The sequence below is a fragment of the Euleptes europaea genome, chromosome 1 (assembly GCF_029931775.1).
Source record: "Euleptes europaea isolate rEulEur1 chromosome 1, rEulEur1.hap1, whole genome shotgun sequence".
NCBI classification, from domain to species: Eukaryota; Metazoa; Chordata; class Lepidosauria; order Squamata; family Sphaerodactylidae; genus Euleptes; species Euleptes europaea.
In genome coordinates, this window is record NC_079312.1 from 2,258,459 (window position 1) to 2,282,202 (window position 23,744).

The following is a 23,744-nucleotide window of genomic DNA, read 5'->3' on the forward strand; positions in this document are numbered from 1 at the left end:
AAGTGTGGAAAGAGATTCAGCGAGAATGGCAATCTTCAACAGCATCAAAGAACCCACACAGGGGAAAAACCTTTTGCATGCTCAGAGTGTGGAAAGAGATGTCGTTTTAGTGGCGATCTTCAAAAGCATTTAAGACACCACACAGGGGAGAAACCTTTTGACTGCTCAGAGTGTGGAAAGAGATTTCGTTTTAGTGGCAATCTTCAAAGGCATCGAAGAACACACACAGGGGAGAAACCTTTTGGATGCTCAGAGTGTGGAAAGAGATTCAGTGAGAGTGGTACTCTTCAAAGCCATCAAAGAACCCACACAGGGGAGAAACCTTTTGGATGCTCAGAGTGTGGAAAGAGATTTAGTGACAGTGGCAGACTTAAAAGGCATCGAAGAACCCACACAGGGGAGAAACCTTTTGGATGCTCAGAGTGTGGAAAGAGATTTAGTCAGAAAGACAATCTTCAACTTCATCAAAGAACCCACAAGGGGAGAAACCTTTTGACTGCTCAGAGTGTGGAAATAGATTCAGTCTCAGTAGCAATCTTAAACAGCATAAAAGAACCTTTTGAATGCTCAGAGTGTGGAAAGAGATTTAGTAGCAGTAGCGATTTTCAAAAGCATTTAAGAATACACACGGGAGAAATAATTTGAATGCTCAGAATGTGGAAAGAGATTCAGTCTCAGTGGCAATCTTAAACAGCATCAAAGAACCCACACGGGAGAATCCTTTTGAATGCTCAGAGTGTGGAAAGAGATTTAGTTACAGTGGTGATCTTCAAAGCCATCAAAGAACTCACACAGAGGAGAAACCTTTTGAATGCTTTGAGTGTGGAAAGAGATTCAGTCAATGTGACAGTGTTAAAATGCATTTTAGAACCCACACAGGGAGAAACTTTTTGGATGCTCAGAGTGTGGAAAGAGATTTAGTGGCAGTGGCGATCTTCAAAGGCATCGAAGAACCCACACAGGGGAGAAACCTTTTGGATGCTCAGAGTGTGGAAAGAGATTTAGTGGCAGTGGCGATCTTCAAAGGCATCAAAGAACCCACACAGGGGAGAAACCTTTTGGATGCTCAGAGTGTGGAAAGAGATTCAGCCAGAATGGCAATCTTCAACAGCATCAAAGAACGCACACTGGGGAGAAACCTTTTGACTGCTCAGAGTGTGGAAAGAGATTTAGTGACAGTGGCCATCTTAAAACGCATCAAAGAACCCACACAGGGGAGAAACCTTTTGGATGCTCAGAGTGTGGAATGAAATTCAGTTACAGTGGCAGTCTTAAAAGGCATCGAAGAACACACACAGGGGAGAAACCTTTTGGATGCTCAGAGTGTGGAAAGAGATTTAGTGAGAGTGGTACTCTTCAAAGCCATCAAAGAACCCACACAGGGGAGAAACCTTTTGGATGCTCAGAGTGTGGAAAGAGATTTAGTGACAGTGGCAGTCTTAAAAGGCATCGAAGAACCCACACAGGGGAGAAACCTTTTGGATGCTCAGAGTGTGAAAAGAGATTTAGTGACAGTGGCCATCTTAAAACGCATCAAAGAACCCACACAGGGGAGAAACCTTTTGGATGCTCAGAGTGTGGAAAGAGATTCAGTCAGAATGGCAATCTTCAACAGCATCAAAAAACCCACACAGGGGAGAAAGCTTTTGCCTGCTCAGAGTGTGAACAGAGATTCAGTCACAGTGGCAGTCTTAAAACGCATCGAAGAACCCACTCAGGGGAGAAACCTTTTGGATGCTCAGAGTGTGGAACTAGATTCAGGCATAATGGCAATCTTCAACAGCATCAAAGAACCCACACAGGGGAGAAACCTTTTGACTGCTCAGAGTGTGGAAAGAGATTTCGTTTTAGTAGCGATCTTCAAAAGCATTTAAGACACCACACAGGGGAGAAACCTTTTGCATGCTCAGAGTGTGGAAGGAGATTCAGTTGCACTGGCACTCTTCAACTGCATCAAAGAACCCACACAGGGGAGAAACCTTTTGCCTGCTCAGAGTGTGAAAAGAGATTCAGTCACAGTGGCAGTCTTCAACAGCATCAAAGAACCCACACAGGGGAGAAACCTTTTGAATGCTCAGAGTGTGGAATGAAATTCAGTCGCAGTGGCCATCTTAAAAGGCATCGAAGAACCCACACAGGGGAGAAACCTTTTGAATGCTCAAAGTGTGGAAAGAGATTCAGCGAGAATGGCAATCTTCAACAGCATCAAAGAACCCACACAGGGGAAAAACCTTTTGCATGCTCAGAGTGTGGAAAGAGATGTCGTTTTAGTGGCGATCTTCAAAAGCATTTAAGACACCACACAGGGGAGAAACCTTTTGACTGCTCAGAGTGTGGAAAGAGATTTCATTTTAGTGGCAATCTTCAAAGGCATCGAAGAACACACACAGGGGAGAAACCTTTTGGATGCTCAGAGTGTGGAAAGAGATTCAGTGAGAGTGGTACTCTTCAAAGCCATCAAAGAACCCACACAGGGGAGAAACCTTTTGGATGCTCAGAGTGTGGAAAGAGATTTAGTGACAGTGGCAGACTTAAAAGGCATCGAAGAACCCACACAGGGGAGAAACCTTTTGGATGCTCAGAGTGTGGAAAGAGATTTAGTCAGAAAGACAATCTTCAACTTCATCAAAGAACCCACAAGGGGAGAAACCTTTTGACTGCTCAGAGTGTGGAAATAGATTCAGTCTCAGTAGCAATCTTAAACAGCATAAAAGAACCTTTTGAATGCTCAGAGTGTGGAAAGAGATTTAGTAGCAGTAGCGATTTTCAAAAGCATTTAAGAATACACACGGGAGAAATAATTTGAATGCTCAGAATGTGGAAAGAGATTCAGTCTCAGTGGCAATCTTAAACAGCATCAAAGAACCCACACGGGAGAATCCTTTTGAATGCTCAGAGTGTGGAAAGAGATTTAGTTACAGTGGTGATCTTCAAAGCCATCAAAGAACTCACACAGAGGAGAAACCTTTTGAATGCTTTGAGTGTGGAAAGAGATTCAGTCAATGTGACAGTGTTAAAATGCATTTTAGAACCCACACAGGGAGAAACTTTTTGATTACTCAGAGAGTGGAAAGAGATTTAGTTGCTATGGTGATCTTCAAAAGCATTTCAGAACCCACACAGGCGAGAAACCGTTCGAATGCTCGGTGTGGGGAAAGAGATTCCGGCACAGTAGCCATCGTCAGGGGAATCTAAGGACGAACACAAAGGAAACAACTTTTTGAATGTGTAGTGTAAGGCCCCTCTTCCCTCCTCCAGTTTGATCCCCTAACTCCTCTCAGATTTTTTTTTTTTAAATTGTTACAAAATTTAAGGATACAGCAAAAAGGAGGAGGGTAGGGGCAAGGGCAAGATAGAACAAATTATATCTTCCAAGCCTTAATAAAAATGGTATTAGAAAAGGAAAGTAACAAATTTATCAAAAATTCAATTCTTATACTATATCCTAGAACACCTAAAAAACTCAGATAACTTGAACGTATCATACATTCGATATATAATCTCATTACAAATTCCCTCTGCTATAATAAAATATTTACATACTGCTTGAATAGTGATCATAAAAAGACAGTAATTCAGAATTTAATTCTTGTTCAATATCATTAAAACGCCTTAAAACTCTTTCAGGTGACCTAAGCATACCTTCCTCTTAATACTTCAATACATGTTCTCGTAACAAATACCATTTATAAATACTCGTAATAAATACCAACAAATATTTGTGCTCTTTGAATAGTATCAGTCATCATTTTATTTGCAGTCATAGACCATCAAATAAATTGAATGTACATAACTAAATAATATAGAGTAAAACAAGTACAAAATACAATTAAAATTTAAATGCTTAAAAATGGGAAAGTATGCAGAAGTACATAGCTAATAATATCAAATAGTAATAGCTAATTAGTATCAAATTGGAATGCTTAATAATAGCAAAAGCTTGGTGGAATAAGTCTATCAGAAAAAAACATACATTAAGTAAATAGATATATACAGAACACACAATACACATTCTTTGTTTTCTCAGCTATTGTACAGACTTAAGCGATCTTTGCCTAATTTTCATTGCTGACCAAGCAAATCTGGCCATGCTAGCGGATAAGTTAACTATTGAGTCCAATAGGAGGAATGCTAGACAGTGTTTTCTCAGAGATCTGGGGCAGTCCACTAATAATGGAATCAACAAACCTCTGTGGATTTGATGGTAAAATTTACACTCAAATAGCACATGTTTGGTGGTTTCAAGAGCATCCTATTTGTATATGCATCTGCATGCTTCTAATAACCACCTTGAGGTACAAAGTTTCAGTAATGCCTACTAGGTCAAAATCCCCTTCCTGTATTAGGGCTTCGAGTTCCTCCTGCTTGTTTCTCATACTCTGCGCATTAGTGTACAGACATTGGAATCCATGGTTTATGTGCTCTGAGGTTTCCATTTCTGTTCTGGCCCATGAGTTAATGTTTCCTTGCATACGTGACATTCCCTGCAAATCTTTATTGTTCTCATCTCCAGTTATTGTCATCATACTATGCTTTAAGTTTTTGTCTCACTCCCTCATAGGATTTAGTTTTTTTTTTTCCATAAAAATAATACATTTCTTATTCGGTATTCCATATAGCTTATCTTTCCATATATTTATGAATAATATTGCATAGCTTAATGCATACCTTCTAATCAAATACATATAATGATTTGAACTTCCCCCCAACTTCCTCTAACCCATTCTTAATCAGGTTACTCCTTTATATTACTATTTATCTATTCCTTCTGAGCTAGTATATATATTTATTTAAAATTGTCTATTTCTTTCTAGTGTCCATATATACTCCATAACTTAGTAACCCAATCTCTAATATATTTAATTAGCATTAAAGCAATTTAAAAATACTATTAGGATACATAATTACTCCAAAAACAAGGATAGAACTATATATTCTTTAAATTATCAAGAAAGTAAAAAAAAAAAACTCATTGTTATTTCCCTGCACCTCCCCTTACTCCCAACATTTCAATACCCTCCGACCCTCTATCCCTTCTTTTTAAACGACTTTTTCTGTTGGGGGTTTCTGTTGGTGTTTTCTTGCTTTCTTAATGTAGTCTCTTGGCGTCCATGGTGACCAGTTACTGCATCTTGCCCAGATAAATTTTCACCCCATTGTGTTTCTTCTTGGTCTCTTCCTTGGATGGGATCTGTCAGTTCTGTATTTCTTTTTTTTTAATAAATTTTTTTATTGTTTTCTCATTTTATACATCATAAATCATTTTCCCGTAATATTTAACAATATAAGATTAAATCTTTAAAAATTTATAATCTAAAAAATAACAAAGCATAATTGACTTCCCCTTCACTCTCTTCTGTCCATAATTAAATTGTATATACTTTTGCTAACAGTTTAATCCCCCTACTCAATTACTTTATAAGTATCTTATTTAATCTAAGTAATATGCCTGTAATCATCCTTATATTTTCACTATACCAAATAAATGTGAGGAATTAAATCAAAGAGTATCCTTTAAATTGACCCATCAAGAAATATTTTTCACAATAAATTCTCCACACCTCCCCCTCCCCCTCTAGACTATTAAAGACCTATTTCAACAAATACAAATAACAGTAAACATCAGTCCTCCATTTCAAAATATATTTATATAATCTTTTGCATAAACTTTCTAATCCTAATATTTATTTCCATTATTTAACTATCCCTTACTATAACAAGAAAAAACCCAAAAAGAAACAAAAAAGGGTTAGAAATTAATTCTATCTTATGATATAATAAAATCAAAAAGAAAAATAGACTAATAAAAGGATTAGTAGAACAAAGTAACATTAATTACTTACTTCCATTAAGAAATTTAATTTATTTTAAATTCTCCCTTTCTCGCTAACACCAATTCAATGAAATATTACTAGTAAATTTATTATCAAATACAATCCATATCCATAAAGCCTGTCCTTTTAACCAATTCCATTTGTTAATCTTCACCACATAAAACACTAAAGCCAATTAAATTAGTCCCTTCATCCGAGTTTTCCAATGTCTCCTTCTTTTCATCATTTTCATTAAGCACCGAAGATGATCCTTGAAAGTTGTTAGCAGGCTCTCTTCCAAAAATAAGTAGTCCTCAGGGCGTATCTTAGTTGCAGTGTTTTCTAAATCCAGTTCTAAGAGGAAGATTCCAACAGGTCGGGTTTTCCTGTCCAAGTATGTATTGAACCATTCATCAAACTGATAGAGTCCTAGGCACGTTATCTGTTGATTTATCTTAGCAAAAAGGGTAGCAAATGATGAGGGGGAGGCATACGGAGTTCTCAGTAGTTGCTGACAGCCCAGTTAATTTTCTGTTCCCGGTAAGGTCAAAAGAAATCTTGTACTCACATGGACGTCGGAAAATGAGGTATTTTTTCTTTAATTGTTTCTTTAGATGGTAATAGGTGCTGGATGTCCTGGCCAGTAACAAGGAAAACGCTCTCAGCGATGCTTCTCCTCTCAAAGCCTAAGCAGGACACACATCCACAATTCCAAGGGTTTTGAGACTCCCTCGGAAAATATGGGGGTCAGACTGCTATCTTCAGGCAGCAGAGGAATTTCTGCTTCCCCAGTCCACTGTTTAGGACCAGATTGGAGTGTTGAACCACTCCAATTTAGAGCGAATCTTGGAGTCTCCTAGGAGCTTCCCTAGGAGGCTGGTGCCAGGGCAAGCTCAGTCACCGGAAGTCTCGCTAAATCATATCTTATTTACTGAACAAGGTATATGAGTGTGTGTGTGTAAAGTGCCGTCAAGTCGCTTCTGACTCATGGCGACCCTATGAATCAGTGTCCTCCAAAGTGTCCTATCCTCAACAGCCCCCCTCACATCTTGCAAATTGAGGGCCATGGCTTCCTTTGTAGAGTCAACAAGGTACTTATAACCATTTTCCAGATTTCTGTAACTATTGTGTTTTCTAAATGAAAGATCTTTTACTGTTTCATTCTAAGGTTTGAAGCTCTAATATAGAAACTTTAATATAGAGATTGCTTATAACTTGAAATATGTTTAAAACTCATAATGACTGATCTTTTGTAACATTTAAAGACTTTATATCCATCTACGTATGTACATTCTTTATATGTTAAAGACTTTACACGCACACACACACACACAAATATATTATTTGAAGCTATTCAATAAAAAGACTTTCTTCTGTAAGCAAATTAAGATGTTTCCTGCTTATTAGGTGAATAAGATAACGTACTTCTTCTCAGGAAGGGTCAATTCTAAGAGCATAGTCACTGAAAGGCAATGACCTGCTTCAACACTGGCCAATACTAATCCTGATCCAGGATCAGTGGGGAACCCTCGTCCATTGTATGAGCACCGACTTCCTGATTCATCCACAAGGACTATACAAAATCTGGTGGGTGTTACCACACACACCCCCCACAAACACATGAACATGCATTTGGACTGACATGTGGAATTAGCTTGCACATTTGCATAGGGAACAGAAAACAGATCTTTGACCTTAAATGGTGGCTGTCTGTAATGAGTTTCAGCAGGACCTGATTTAAAGGGTTAAAAAGGAATAGGGCATTTATTGATGAATTTGGTAGAATAATGGGAGGGGAAAAACTTTTCCTAAGAAAATGCTAGCAAAAACTAAATCAAAGCACAGACAAATTTCACATTCCTTATCCACACTAACAATATAATATAGCAACTAAAAGTCAACTACAGCTACTCCAATTCAGAGCAGGAGTTACTTTTAAGCTACAGATTGTAAATGTGGGAAGAATTGGGGAGTAGGAGAGGTGGGATCAGCTGGGTCAGAGGTGTCCAATCTTCCAAATGTGAGGCCCTAAAAGAAGAGAGGAGCAAAGTGCCAGCTCTCTGTGTGGTGCAGTGTGGTTTGGAAAGTAAAGGGAGACAGATCAAGATGGGGAACAAAGATATATCTTTCCTAGTCTGCATAGAGGGGTCGAGGATTGGGAGCCTGGGTTAAGTCTGATCCACATACCACATGTACATACTGATACGGCAAACGGGGGTTCGTGGGGGGAGAGAGAGACCTGCAGATCGTTATTCAAGAAAACAGTTTATTCTGGCAGCTGCGACCCAGAGCACTCTACCGAGTAAAAATCTCTGAGCCCCGATCATACTGAGGAAGGGATATTTATCCAAATTCAAGATATGACAACCCTTCAACATTCAGGGTAGGCTGATAACACTCCAGACATCGAGGCGGCAGTGGAGTAATAGTTTCACCCAGTTCTTGTTATGGTTTACTGTAACCCTCCATGACTCTTGCCCCAATTCCTTAGCACACAGACATACAGGGATATTCTGCCCAGCAACAAGCTATTCCCTGGCTGCCCTAATACATTTTACAGAAAGGAAAAGAGATTATTACAAATTGCTAAATCAGTGGATCTTCCATAGTCAGGGGAAGTCTACCTTGCTGTCACAATACTGATGGCTAGGGCTGTCAATTCGGTTCGGCCCGAACTGAAAATCAGCCGAATTTCCCTTGATTCGGCGGTTTTTAGTTCGGACGGATCCGAACTCAAAACTGGCGGGCAACCGGGGGGGGGGCCGAATTCAGCGAGTTCGGGAGTTCGGCGAATAAATTCGGCCAATTCGGCCGTCAGTAAGCAGCATAACCGTCAGTAAGCAGCATTCTCCTCCCCCGGCCAATCGGTGGCCAAGCTGGGTCTTCTTCTGGCCAATCAGTCAGGTTTGAGTGCTGGAGGAATCAGCTGATGTGCGGCCGGCCGGGGAAAGAGAGAGAGAGAGGGAAATCCTCATGTGTGTGTGAGGGGGTGCTTGTGCACATTCGCTCCTTTCCGTGGCTGCAGGGGGCGCATTTTTTGGGGTACCGACCCCAAACTTTCAGGGGATATTCAGACAGGTTTTTTTAAGAGACCACCCAAGTTTTGTAAACATTGGGCCAGGGGGTCCCGAGATATGGGCTCCCCCCCTTTTTTCTTTCCATGGCTGCAGAGGGCGCATTTTTGGGTGTGCCGACCCCAAACTTTCAGCGGAGCATCAGACTAGGCTTCTTAAGATACCCCCCAAGTTTTGTAAACATTGGGTCAGGGCCCCCCGAGATATGGGCTCCACCCCTTTTTCCTCTCCCCCCTTTTCCATTTTCGTGGCTGCAGGGGGCGCTTTTTTGGGGGTTCAGCCCCCAAACTTTTGTCATAGCTTCAGAGAATCCCTCTTAAGAGACCACCCAAGTTTTGTAAAGATGGGTTCAGTGGGGGCTGAAATATTGGCTCCCCCCCTTTTCTCTTTCCATGGCTGCAGGGGGCACATTTTTGGGTGTGCCGATCCCAGACTTTCGGCGGAGCTTCAGTCAAGGCTTTTTAAGAGACCACCCAAGTTTTGTAAACATTGGGTCAGGGCCCCCCGAGATATGGGCTTTCCCCTTTCCCCTATTGGGATGAATGGATCACCCTCGAGAGATGCATACATATGGATCTTATATTGGATACAAATGGAATCATATTGGATTTCCCAGCCTCCCAGCCCCTCCTGCTGGAACAGAAGACAGCCACAGTAAGACCCCTTTGGGGGCTTTAATCTATATTTTTTCTTTTCTGTGTGTGTGTGTGGGGGGGAAGCAGAGTCTGTGTGTGTGTGTGGGGAGGGAGCAGTTTCTGTGGGTGGGGGGGGGAAGCCAAAGGGGGCTTTTGCCGGTTCTGCCTGGGGTGTGTGTTCCCCCTCCAGTCTCTCTCTCCCTGGTTTGAGGGGGGGCTTCATTTTTATTCTTCAGGTTTTTCCTCATTTATAAGATCAGTTAGGTTATTGATGCTTGCTCAAAACTGGTTTTCAAATGGTGACTTAAAGAATGCATCTGCCTGGTCCCAAGTCCAATGCAAAAGGAGACATTCCACCCCCTCCTGCTCATTATGCATAGCTAGCTGCCTCTGTCCCTTTCCATGGTATGCAAACTCCCAGGTGTCAGGTGTTGCTATGCACTGTTGCAAAGGTTTTGCATTGCGTGCTTGTGTTGCTTTGCAGTTGTATTGTTTTGCAAAATTCTTCACACCTGCCCCGCCCTTTGCATATTTGCAAAGGGGTTGCTCTGCAGTTGTGTTGCTTTGCAAAGTTCTTAGCACCTGCCCCGCCCTTGCTCTCATCAGCTGTTTGTCGGGCCGGGAGCTTTGTGCGTGGGCGGCAAGCTCTGCGGAGAGATCCACATTAAGGGTGGGGGGGACCCCTTTCAGGGCCCATATCTCAGCCCCCCCTGACCCAATCTTTACAAAACTTGGGGAGTCTTTCAATATACGTCCTTTGAAGCTCTGCTGAAAGTTTGGGACCTCTAAGCCCAAAAATGCCCCCCCCCAGAGCCGCGGAAAGGCGCGGTTGTGTTTTTAATGGCTTTATTCGGCCGAATTTTTTTCCCGAACTTTGAATTCCCGCCGAATTGAACGGATCCGAAGTGGGGGAGTTCGGACTTCGGCACGTACCGAACCCACAAGGGCCAAATTCGGCCGAATCCGAACTGTACCGAATTTTTTTTTTTTTGACAGCCCTACTGATGGCACATTTCAGAGAATTGTCCCTCATTTCTTTGTACAATCAGGCAAACTGATATTGCTTGAATTGGAGCTGTAATTATGAATTGCAGTAAGGACAAATTGTCCCCCTTTGAGACAACTGAATCAAGCATTTGCACAAGGGGATTGTTTGGCTTTCGTTTGTACCTGATGCAGATGTTCTTTTGCCGCGAGAGTCTGAGCCACCTAAGCTTAACGCTGCTGTCCAGGAAGACCTGATCTTCAGTACGATCACAATGAATTTCCAATGATGCATTCCTGCAATACTTTGCAAGTTCCTTAGGTGGCTGTTAGAGACTCCATCTGGTTTGAGGAAGGACCGCTGCAGGTTGGTATACAGTAAATGATCATTTTAGCATCACTGAATTCTGTAGCATGGGCTAAAGTGTGGGGATTCAGATCACTCGAACACAGAAGAGTTGGTTTTAATATGCCGACCTTCTCTACCGAGGAAGAATCTAATTGGCTTACAATCACCTGCCCTTCCCCACAACAGACACCTTATGAGGCAGGTGGGGCTGAGAGCAAAGAACTGTGACTAGCCCAAGGTCACTCAGCGGGCTTCATGTGGGGGAGTGGGGAAACCAACCCGGTTCACCAGATTAGACCACCACTCGTGGAGGAGTGGGGAATCAAACCTTGTTCTCCTAATTAGAGTCCACCTGTTAACCGCTGCTCTTAACCACTACACCACACTGGTTCACAGACATGGTGATCATCTCCAAGGAATGAAGGCTGAATAAATGGGGTGCCCTTTATAGGAGCAGCCAAACAGAATAAGTGTACAGATGGGAGTGCAACTCTACACGGCAGTCACTTCAGAAAACTAGGTGGCTTTTGAGTACTTCATCTCAGCTTTGGCTGGTGCTCCAGCTGTGGCCTTTCCTGGCTCAGTCTGATCTAGCCTCAGTGATCCATGCTTTAGTTCCGTGTTGGCGAACCTATGGCACGCGTGCCGGAGTGGCCACTCAGAGCCCTCTCTGTGGCCATGCGTGGGTAACTTAAGGAGCCAGAATGCAGTTACATATCATTTTATTCTACGATCATGATGTTTCCAGAGAAAGCATTTCATTGTTTCTATTCAAAGCCCATTTTGTCTGTGAAAGGCCAAGAAAGATGCGCAGAGAGAGAGAATTTGGAGACCCTTTCCCAGGGTTTGATTGAGAAGATCCTCTCTGAAGACAGCCACTCTTCTTTCTTTGCTCTCTGTGCTGTAGCAAGGGCCTTACATGCTGTTTTCTCATCAAGATCCAAGCAGGTGTTGAGCAGGGACGGGTTTGGACCCCACAAAGTACACCCCTGGCAGGTATTCCTTTCTTTACATAAATAACCAAATCAAAATTAATAATGGTTTTAATTTTGTCATCTTGCATTCAGATGTTGTTGTGGCCTCATGTAACTGTCTCCCAGCACAGACCCCTCTCTTAGGGTTGCCAGGTCCCTATTCGCCACCGGTGAGAGGTTTTTGGGGCAGAGCCTGAAGAGGGTGGGTTTGGGGGAGGGAAAGGACTTCAATGCCATAGAGTCCAATTGCCAAAGCGGTCATTTTCTCCAGGTGAACTGATCTCTATCAGCTGGAGATCAGTTGTAATAGCAGGAGATCGCCAGTTAGTACCTGGAAGCCGGCAACCCTCCCCTCCCTCATTTTAAAAACTTCTGGGGGGAATTCTGCACTTGATGCCATTCCAGTATTAATATCTTTTCCTCGCTTAGAAACAGAGGGACTTCCCACGTCACTGGCTGAGACTCCTCTGCCAAGGCCTATTGGTTTGTTCTCCACTGGGGGGAGAACTGGTCAATATGGGAGTTAAGCAGGGGATCTCTCAGTATATGATCTGTTTGCTCCTACCGCTTAGCTTGGAAAGGAAAGTTAAGGGGAAACATGACAGAAATCTATAAAATTATCCCTGATTGTGCAGCTGCCGGGATGACTGGTCTTGACCATGCTACCAAGATTGCCTAGCAAAGCTCCTGCCTTTGCCTTGGGGAGCTAATATGGCAATGGTGTCTGCCAGCTACACATCCCTTCCTGCACAGTAGGGTTGCCAAACTCCAGCTACTATTTGGTAATCTCCTGCTATTACAAGTGATCTCCAGCCGTGGACTCTATGACATTGAAGTCCCTCCCCTCCCTAAACCCCCCCTCCTCAGGCACCGTCCCCAAAACCTCTGGCCAAGCAAGCTGTTCTGCAATAGAGAAACCAGCACAAACTTCCTCTAGCCTAGCAAGCTGTTCTGCAGTAGAGAAACAGAACAGCTTGCTAGGTTAGAGGACGTTTGTGCTGGTTTCTCTACAGCAGAACGGCTTGCTAGGCTAGAGGAGGTTTGTTCTCTCCCCGCCCCGCTTTTTTTTTTTTTTGCTTTTTGAAATGCTTGCAGAAACAATGTTGTTTGGGAGACCATTTGTGGCCTTAAGGGAGGACTGTACCTATAGTGTGTTCTTATTTTTATTTTTCATGTTTTAACTGCATTGGCAGTTGTTAGAATGATCTGGTGGCATTTATTCTACACAGTTTGATTTAAATTTGGTTGCCATCTGCTTCAGCTTTAATGAAGTGAGATAAAAATGTGGAAATAAATACATCAACCTAGAGATGCCACTAAGTTTAAAGAAACCCAATTCCAGTTTTTGAAGTAAATGTTTCACATGAAAATGTGCACTGGAATTTGTAAATTTCTCAGATCAAATAGAGAACAGTGAAATTGTAAACCTGACCCAATTTGTTAGTAGTTGTTTCTGTTCTGCAGATGTAGTGCAATCAGCAAAAAAAGGAGGAAAAATCAACAAAATTCCCTCTTTATTGACCAACTCTTTTCTATGGTTAATAAAGGACACAAGCCAAAGGCTTTTTAAAAATTGCAATTCTTGAGCAAAATGATAGATGTGAATTTGTTGTTAAGCACCCCAGTACCTGGCATTACATTATGGTATTTGTTTGTTTGTTTGATTTGGTACACATAGCCCAGCCTGACCAAGTGACATTTATGACATATCCGGCCCTCCGAACAAACAAGTTTGACAACCCTGATATAGAGCAATAACAAGTGATTGCATGACAAATATGCAATTGTCTAAGCTCCAAATCTCCTCCAGGCAATCTAGTGAAAAGCCAAGGTAAGCCCTCTAAGAGAGCAATTCTAAGGAGGTTTGCCTGGAAGAATGTCCCATGTAATCCAATAGGGCCTACTCCCAGGAAAGCATCCCCAGACTAGCAGTTTCTTCCTCAGTCTAAAGCAGCTGGCATTGCTCCATTTTCCTCCTCTGGACTGCCTAGATGGCATCCTTGGAAGACTTTAAGAGGGTAGTGGACATGTTCATGGAGGAGAGGGGCATTCACGGCTACTAGTAAAAATGGATACTAGTCATGATAATAGAACTAGGAGTACAGAAATCTGAAACAAAGCACAAATATTTGACATGATATGTTAAAACAATACAGAAAATGGTGTTCAATAAGTAGAGAACAATGTGGTAAGAACATAAGAAAGGCCAGGTTGGATCAGACCAAGGTCCATCAAGTCCAGCAGTCAGTTCACACAGTGGCCAACCAGGTGCCTCTAGGAAGCCCACAAACAAGACAACTTCAGCAGCATTATCCTGCCCGTGTTTCAAAGCACCTAATATAATAGGCATGCTCCTCTGATCCTGGAGAGAATAGGGATGCATCATGACTAGTAGCCATTTGTACTAGTAGCCATGAATAGCCTTCGTTCACTCCCCTCTTAAAGCTGGTCAGTACTGTGAAAGTTAACTAGGTTTCTAGATGTTATATTTTACTGGAAAATACATTATCTTACTTAACCAGTTACCAGTTACCCCATAAGTAGTGAAACAAGCATTGAATTGAGAAATTCCTTTTTATTGTAGAAACTTCAGTATAAAAAATATAAGGGTAAAACACAAAAACACATCAGTTACAAATATATGACAGTTACATTGTAGGAAAAAACCTAACAGAATATTACAATGTTTAAGCAGATCTGTTCAGTAAAAATTACAGTGAAAATACCAAGTTCACACATACCTCTGGATAGGCCATGTGCTGCTGGGGAAGATTCTTTAGACCCCTGGTTCCCAACCAGGGGTCCGTGGACCCCCAGGGGTCCGCGAGAACTAAATTAAGGTCCGCAAAACAAAGTTATAAACCCATAATAAATTAATATTTTCAATTAAAAGTTCTCTATTATAAAATATATATTCAAATATTATTCTAAGTTTAATGTTTAACTAACAGTTATGATTAAAGTTTATTTTCAAATTCTCGGAATTTTTATTTTGAACCTGGGGGTCCCTGCACCGAACAAAAAAGTCTTAGTGGTCCCTGGTCAAAAAAAGGTTGGGAACCACTGCTTTAGACAGACGGACAGCACAGTCTGCTAAAGCACTCCCAACTATGGAACAATTTCTAAGCCTTTATATACCTTTTACCATGCGAATCTTAATCTGTGGTTATACATCACAATCTTTACATGACATCTTCTCAAGGGTCTGAAAACTACCCGATAACAAACTTTATCCTTCTAAAACTTTCTCATAACATCATTTAATCTTTCACACCTCACAAGTTTTCTTTACATGGCCCAGGGCAAGGTTTTCTGTTATACATATGTACAGATAGATAATCAGATCTTCAATGTCAAGCCCATTAATTATAATATGGTGAGAAAGTTAAAGGAAGGATGCTTGAAGCATCTTGTAAAGGCAGCAATATTCAAAGGGACCGCTTTCTTGCTTTGTTATCTTTTGTTGACATTATAGCTGAGGCTTTTGGCAGAGAGCCTAGAATCTCTTACTGCTGGTTAGCAATTGAGTTTTTTCTTCCTACTTGCCAGTCTCTGTGGCAGGAAATTCAGATTTACTTAACATACGTTGCATGAATATATATTTTATAAGGCTAAATGTGACTAGTTCCACTACCACTACAAGGTCTTCCAAGTTGGCAGCCATCACTACATCCAGGAGCAGGGAGTTCCACAATTTAACTGTGTGTGTGAAGGAATTCTTCCTTTTATCTGTTTTGAATCTCTCATCCTCCAGCTTCAGCAGATGACCCCACCTTCTAGTATTATGAGAGAGATCTCTATACTATGCATACCAATCTCTCCATACCATGCATAATTTTATAAACCTCTATCATATTTCCCCTTAACCGCCTTCTTTCCAAGCTAAGTGGTAGGAGCAAACAAATCATATGTACTGTACGCAGTAGTGTAGTCCGCATTCCTATTACTATTACCTTAATTAAGGTTGCCAGGTCCCTCTTCGCCACCAGTGGGAGGTTTTTGGGGCAGATCCTGAGGAGGGCAGGGATTGAGAAGGGGAGGGACTTCAATGCCATAGAGTCCAATGGCCAAAGCAGCCATTTTCTCCGGGTGAACTGATCTCTGTCGGCTGGAGATCAGTTGTAATAGCAGGAGATCTCCAGCTATTACCTAGACTAGAGGTTCTCAAAAATAAGAAACAGCACGTGGCTCAAAATGCAAAAGATATATTCTATAATTCTATCAACATACAGCACAGACAAGACAGGCTAATCTAACCCTAATGCTAAATGTCAAGGAGAACGATACATACACACTAACACCAAATACACAATACAAAAGTGACAATAACAACAATGCTCATTCCTTAATAGTCACACCCTTCTCTCAGAGTTCATGACCAAAGCTTATGATGTATAAACCAGCTTAGTTTTGGATGCCATTTCAACAGAATCATCCGTGGTCACCTTGTCACATCGGGAACTCCATCTTGCAACCCTTGCAAACTTGTTCGGTTGGTGCAGAAATCCAACACTACAAACGTTGGTTTCAGTGGGGTTGTGAGCGAGCACAGATATAGGAACGTGTATGCTAGGTACTTTGGCACTCGGGGTTCACCCAGAGGCTGGGACCAGAGGCCATTGTGGTTGACTGTCCCATCAACTGGTATCCTGAACTTTGGCTCCTGGGTATGGCTGGTGTATGGGGCAGATTCACATGTTTTCCTCATCCCTATGGGCTATGTCATGTTTTCCCACAGTGTAGCATTTCAGCAGTGTTGTATGGCATACCTCCAAAAAGCATCAGCTTGGGCTATGTTAGCTTTTTGTGCACTCGGGGCTCCATGCCTTTGGGGTGTGCTGTATGACATGGAAGCAGCAAGAGGAATTCCCGAGTGGATTTAGATCCATTGTCCATTAGCAAAACATTCAGAACTACAGTGAACCTAGAAAACGTGGCCCAGACCATGAGCCACGCAATAAGAGTTTCAGATAAACTGTGCTAAGATATACACCTTCTTCTCCATGTTTCTAAGTGCCTAAGTTATCTCTTCCATTCTAGCTTCATGCTTTCCTGAGGAACATCGCTCTTTACAATGCTTCCAAGTGTGACATGTATTTGGATGACAATAGGGACATTGCAGTGGATTTTGATATTATGCAATGGGTGACATTTCCAAATCAATCCTTTGGTGGATTGAAAGTGGGGAGTATGGAAAGAGAGGCATCCCAAGACCCCAAGATGACAATCAACCAAAACTCCATTATGTGGCCCAAGCGGTTAAACCAGGTGGGGAAATCAATTTCTTTTCCAAATCTATTACTCAGGTGCTTAAAGAAATAAATAAAGGGATAGCAGAATGGGACAATGTACAGAGCTTACTCTTGTGTTCGGGCTGGTCTGGGCGCATTGGCATCCAGTCCTGGAAGATGTGCTTTTTTTAGCTAAGAGCATGCCTGCTAGACTGGGTAAAGGCATAAGTCTGGATTCTTGTTTTTCAGTCCAGTCTGGGCAGATCCAAATCAAATGTTTCGTGCAATGTCCCAAAAAGAGGGACTGATTTTACACAAAGCACCTTTTCCTCTTGCATCTGAAAATCACTCTGAGGCCAATGCAGACACTTGGCAGCTCATTAGACTGGGTCGTGGTTAAATCCAGGTTGTCCCAAACAATAGAAGGGAACTGTGCTTACCACAACCAACTCAGATGCAAGGTTGCCAGCCTCCAGCTGGGGTCTGGAGTCTTCACTAAGCTCCAATACCAAGTCTCTAGCAATTCCCAACTTGGAGTTGGAAGCCCTACCCAGATTCCATATGGAATAATTTCTAGCTGCAATAAGCCTCGAATCATCCTCCAGCACTGATCTTAAATTCTGAGTCATGACTTTGCCATGGTAGATCATGAGTCTTTTGTGTGTGTTTGTGTTAAATGCCATCAAGTTGTTTCTGACTCATGACAACCCCATGAATCAATGTCCTCCAAAATGTCCTATCTTTAACAGCCTTGCTCAGGTCTCGAAAACCGAGGGCCATGGAGTCCTTGTCAGAGTTACAAGTTGATCATAATAATCTGACAGAGACAGCTGACAGATAGCTGTCAGTTCTGGGACATCTAAGCTGATGCAAGGGGCAGCAATAGCCTTGCAGGTCCCAGAGTGCACCAGAGCATACCAGATTGAAGCAGTAAGCTGATGCAATACTGTGGCCAGGTCTACAGGTGGCCTAATTGGTTTCAGGTGCTGGTGTATATTCAGGTGTATATAAGTCTGTGTGATTATAACTCTGTGTTGGGAAGTTTGGTGGAGAGAAGTGTACGTGACAGTTTGTCTTTTGTATCTGTGCACTGTAAATTAAACAACACTGTTTTCTATAAAGCAAGGAGTTCTGGTGGTGTGTCCTGGATAACTGCTAATCCACTTACTCCCACGTCAGTCTTTTATAGAGTCAATCCATCTCTTGTTGGGTCTTCCACTTTTCCTGCTGCCTTCAACTTTTCTTAGCATGACTGTCTTCTCCAGTGACTCTTGTCTTCTCATAATGGACAGAACCATTTCCGGCCAAGATGGCGCTGAGTTAAGACGTGCCTTCTGCAGCGCTCCGCAAGATAAGTTTTATTTTGCTTTGGCAGTCTTTTTTTTTTTTTACCTTTTTCTTTTTAACTGGCTTACTCTCTGAGCTGTGAAGTGGCTCTAATTCAAGACAATACAAGCTGGTGAATAATGAGCGAAAACATGGGAGTTCGGAAACGCCCACGCGACATGGAGGAGATATCGTCACCGCCTGCAAGTAAGCAGTCTAAAATAATTGACTATTTTGCCTCCGACAGCTCCACTGTATTTAATATCCCGGTTACTAACCGTTTTGATATACTGGCCGACGACAACAACTCTGCTAGCGAGCCGGGAGATAAGGCTGAGAAGGGAGGAATGTTAATTAATTTTGACCAGGAAGCCAACGAGGAGGACGACGCCAAGACCTTGAGCAAACTCTCCAAATTAACTGCTCAAACAGTCCAGTTTATTTTTGAGTCTTTAAAGGATATAAACTCTCATCTTGAGAAATTAACTCAAACTGTCTTAAGTCTAACGCATAAGCCACAGGAGAATACATTTCCATTGAGACAATCTGCGCGTGATGGGCTTTCGACCTTGGAACCCACAAATAACATTGATAAAAGCTTAAGGCTGTTGAGATACCCAAACTTGAAGCAGAGAAGTAATAGTTGCAGGGCACAGAAACTGTGTTTACAACCTAACAAAGTTTGCTTGACGGTGTGCCAATACAGAGGATGCACACCCGCATGGAATTACAAACACCTGGCAATCAAACACCTGAGAAACCTACTCCCGAGAAATCTTTTTCCAATTGATCTTATTTCAACGGAAACCCTTAATAATGCACACCAGACACAGAGAGTTGTACTTACTTTCAATACTCAAAGAATACCATCGCTGCTCCTTGCACAGAGATACAGGCTGAAAGATAAAGGGATCTTCCCGGCACGTGTCTTCAAAAATACTGTAATTTCCTCCCTGCTTCCTATGCACCGTAAAAAGGACTGTGCTGACAAAACAGCCAGTGGGGATGTTTTAAAAGAGGCAACTCGCAAGGACCTGATTGACCTAACTGATGATGCAGACCACCCTGTGCCGCGGCATACAGCCCCAGATTGCCATCTCCTTGAAAACATAATGGGGGAGACTCTTCTTACTGCCCTTCCAGTTTTTATTGCACAAGAGCAACCAGTAAATACAGTCAGGCTGGAAGAACCACAGAATAATTTCATGGATATTACTCACCAGCAACAGGCACCCTTGCAATCCTTGGATTCCTACCAAACGTCTACATCTACTCCCAGCATAAAGGGAACTACAATCACTAAAAGTTTTCTTGCCGAGGTCCACACCAATCAAGAAAGCACATCCGTTCCCCAGCTCATAGAGTGTGTACGGGATGCGCCAAGCCTTAAGCATGGAACACTGCCCGTCAAGGACAATCTGACTATGGTCACTAATGGTTGTATTCAACGGGATACCCAGGGACTCCTGGAAAAGATAACCCCAGATTGACTATCAAAGTTATCCTTACATCGCTGTGACCCTAAAAGACAGGCGTATTCTCTGATATCGTGGAATGTTATGGGCTGGCGTAGTAAGTTAAGGGATGGTACTACTTTGAATTATATATCTAACTTCGATATAATTCTCATACAGGAAACATGGTGCCTGGAGGCTCCCAACCTGAATGGGTATAGAGTCTTTGCCCTGGCAGCTGAGGCCGCCACCCACGGTAGAGCTATGGGTGGTCTTGGTATTATGATTGCCACAACATTAAAGGTTAAGGTTACAGAGCTTCCCCCCTTTAATCATTTGGCTATGGCAGTGTTAATGGAATATGGGCGAACTATGTGTCTGATTATAAATGTGTATTTGCCTCCATCAAAGACCAAAATCCAAAGGGAAAAGAATTTGCTAGGGCTTGAATCATATCTATGCCAATTAATGTTAACCCATCCCTGGGCTTATGTTATTGTAGGTGGAGATTTTAACGCCAGGCTGGGCCCAGATGACACTAGTTTGTTTGCTAAATATAAATCCTGCCCCGCAGACGATGACAACATAGTTCTCCCATATCCTAGACAATCTAAAGACCGCAAAGCCAATCATGCTGGGTTTCTTTTGGCCCAGATAGCCCGTCGTACCAATCTAGCTATATTAAATGGGTCTTATCCAAATGATCATCCGGCTGAATTCACCTAATGGTCAGCCCAGAGAATGAGTGTTATTGACTATATTATAGTTTCTGAAAATTTTGCCCAATTTGTGGAATCATTCGAGGTTTCCTCTTATAATGACAGTGATCATTTGCCTCTTAATGTGTTCTTTAATATTCCAACTTTTAATCGACGCATTGAAACTCGCCATGGAGTGGTATTGGAAACAGAGGCAAATGCAACGCGGGTTAGGTGGAGCCCTCGACTAGATAAGATCATGTCTGATTTCCTTGCCTCTGGTGCCTTGGATGAAATTTTACAGGGTTTTCTAACAGCAGAAGGCATAGATAGTTGTTTAGGGCAATATGAACAAATGATTAGGGCCATACAGTCAATCATGAGTACCACTAACACTAATCCTAAGAGAGCCTTAACTCATCATTCCAAACACTGGTTTGACAAGGAGTGCCGGAGTCTTAAAAGAGCCCTTAGAGTGACATATGCTAGATATAGATGTAATTCTGAGGCAGTTTTGCTGGCAGACTTGAAAAACTTAAAATCACAATACAAGCTGCTCATTAAACACAAAAAGAGGGCAGCCACCGTCTTAGCCTGGGAACAGATTAGACAGGCGGCTAAACTTAAAAATTCCACCCTATTCTGGCGCCTGATCTCAGCAGGTACAAAGCCCACCTCACCACCTGATTGCACTATTTTACCAGTTACGTGGGAAAATTATTTTAAGGCTCTATATAAGAATAATGACCATAATGACAATCATGCTGAGAGCATTAGAAATCTTCCAGAATGGCCAGCGGTGGAGACCTCAGAGATAAGGAAGCTCATTGAATCCCTGAAACTAGGGAAAGCCCCAGGTATTGATCAGATCCCCGCAGATTTACTGAAAAGGAATCTGGAATGGTGGGCCCCGGTGTTGGCATCCCTCTTCACTGCAATTGACAAAACTGGCAGAATTCCAAATGATTGGGGGGTGGCAATTATCGTCCCTATTTATAAAAAGGGTAACAGGGAAGACCCTTCCAACTACAGACCAATCAGCTTACTTAGTACCATAAGCAAGCTCTATGCCAAGCATCTCCAGTGGAAACTTAGAGATTGGCTGGAGCAAGGGAATTACCTAGCACAAGAGCAGGCGGGTTTCAGAGAAGGCCACTCTACGATAGATCATTGTGTGTTGCTAGACCATCTTATTGCAAAGTATGCGGCCAAATCTGCTGTCTCACTGTATGCAGCTTTTATTGATTTGAAATCGGCGTTTGACTCAATCCCAAGATCCATTCTCTGGGAAAAGCTAAGCGCTTCTACGATAGACAGACGGCTTCTGTTTCTGATTCGAGCCCTATATGAAAGAACCACAATACGGGTAAGATGTAACCATCAAGGGCAGCTAACTGATCCCATTGTAACAAGGAAGGGGGTCAAACAGGGCTGCATACTAGCGCCATTATTGTTCAATTTTTACATCAATGATATGGCAGCATATTTAAACAAGCAAGAGCTGCACCCCCCAAAACTGGTGGATAGGCACATTCCCCTGTTACTATATGCAGACGATGCCGTTCTTCTTTCTAGAACATCTATTGGCATCAGGAGGGGATTGCGCCTGCTTGCGATCTATTGCACTGACAATCAACTAGTGGTTAATTACTCAAAAACTAAAGTAATGGTCTTTGCCAATAAACCAAAACTGCACTCCTGGAGTCTGAATGGGATTAAGATAGAGCAGGTACACTGCTATAAATACCTGGGTGTGGTCTTTCAGGCAACAGGATAAAGGAATTCTCACATAGCCCATGTCTCCGCCAATGCCCAAAAAAGTGCCGCAGCTATATTAAAATTTTTCTGGACAAAGGGAGGACGCTCGGTAACAGCTGCTGTCAAGTTATATAAAGCCAAAACCCTTTCCCAAATGTTATATGGGGGGCCACTTATTAACACAGCAAATTACTCCAGGTTGGAGAAAATCCAATCCAAATTCCTGAGGGCTGTACTACAAGTCCCCCCCAGTGTATCTAATGCTGCAATTCGAATGGAGTCAGGGGAAGTAACGATTGAAGCAAGGATGTGGATTGTCTCGATCTCCTATTGGCTCAAAATAGCTTCACGTCCCAAAGGACTTGGTAACTTAATTTTATATGACACTTTTGTTTCCCCCTGGTTGAAAAATCTGATGAAAAAACTAGGCTACTATGGTCTCTCACAATATCTGCTCCTATCAATGGACTATCCACAGGCCAGAGCCCTGATCAGGCAAAGAGTTCTGGACGTGGAAAGGCAGCATGACCTAAGTAGAATCAAAGTATCAAGATACTTACAGGAAAATGATTAGCACATTACTTTTTGCAGGACAATGACTCAGCCCAAACCCAACCCCTTTCTGACTATATATTACTCTTCCTACACACTTGACACTGAGAGACACTGTCCTTCAGTGTTACTCCTCTGAAGATGCCTGCCACAGCTGCTGGCGAAACGTCGGGAAAGAAAATTCCAAGACCACGGTTACACAGCCCGGATAACCTACAAGCACCAATGAACTCTGACCATGAAAGCCTTCGACAAAGCAACTGATATTTCTCCCTTTCTTCTACTTGATTTTCCATTTAGTCCATACCCAGTTCTAGGTGTACCAAGAGATGTCAGCCTGGAAACGCCAAGGTGACCCAGGAAGGAAAGCTGTTTTGCTGCTATGACTGTTTTCCATGCCCGAAAGGAACCATCTCCACACAGGAAGGTGGGTGTCTCCAAATAAATTACCTTGCAGGGCGGGGGGGGGGGGGGACGGTTTAGGAGGCAACATCCCAATTCATTAGTTCCCTGGGTCCAAAACCATGTCCATGGACTCAGAGATGAAAGAAGAGTATACAGAGGTCAAGAAATGCCAAAACGCAATAAACATGTTGTACTGCTCCATGGCTCTGTCTGTATAAGAGATGGAAAGTAAGCCCCTTCCAAACCTGTTCTGTTCACATACTGGTGATACTCCCAGCTCATTTGCATAATTTCTGTCCGTGATCTCTTTCCCTTAAGAACGTAAGAGCCCCTCTGGGTAAGATCAAAGCCATTCCACACCTTCTTTCACATCCCCAGCTCAGACTAACCCCAACATTCCTTGTGGCCCTACAGCAACTGGGATTCAGAGGGATGCTATCTGAATGTGGCAGTATACCCATCCATACACTTCTGACCACTAGATGTATGGG

At 42.5% G+C, this 23,744-nt stretch overlaps 1 protein-coding gene across 1 annotated transcript; it reads left to right on the forward strand.

The window, feature by feature from the left end:
* Positions 1-740: 740 nt before the first annotated feature.
* Positions 741-18,384, forward strand: LOC130493357 (oocyte zinc finger protein XlCOF7.1-like; the record flags this gene model as incomplete). Its single annotated transcript, XM_056867072.1, has 3 exons — positions 741-795; positions 879-2,453; positions 18,353-18,384. Coding segments are annotated over 3 exons (1,662 nt in total), but the record flags the coding sequence as incomplete, so codon positions are not given.
* Between the last annotated feature and the right edge of the window lie 5,360 nt (positions 18,385-23,744).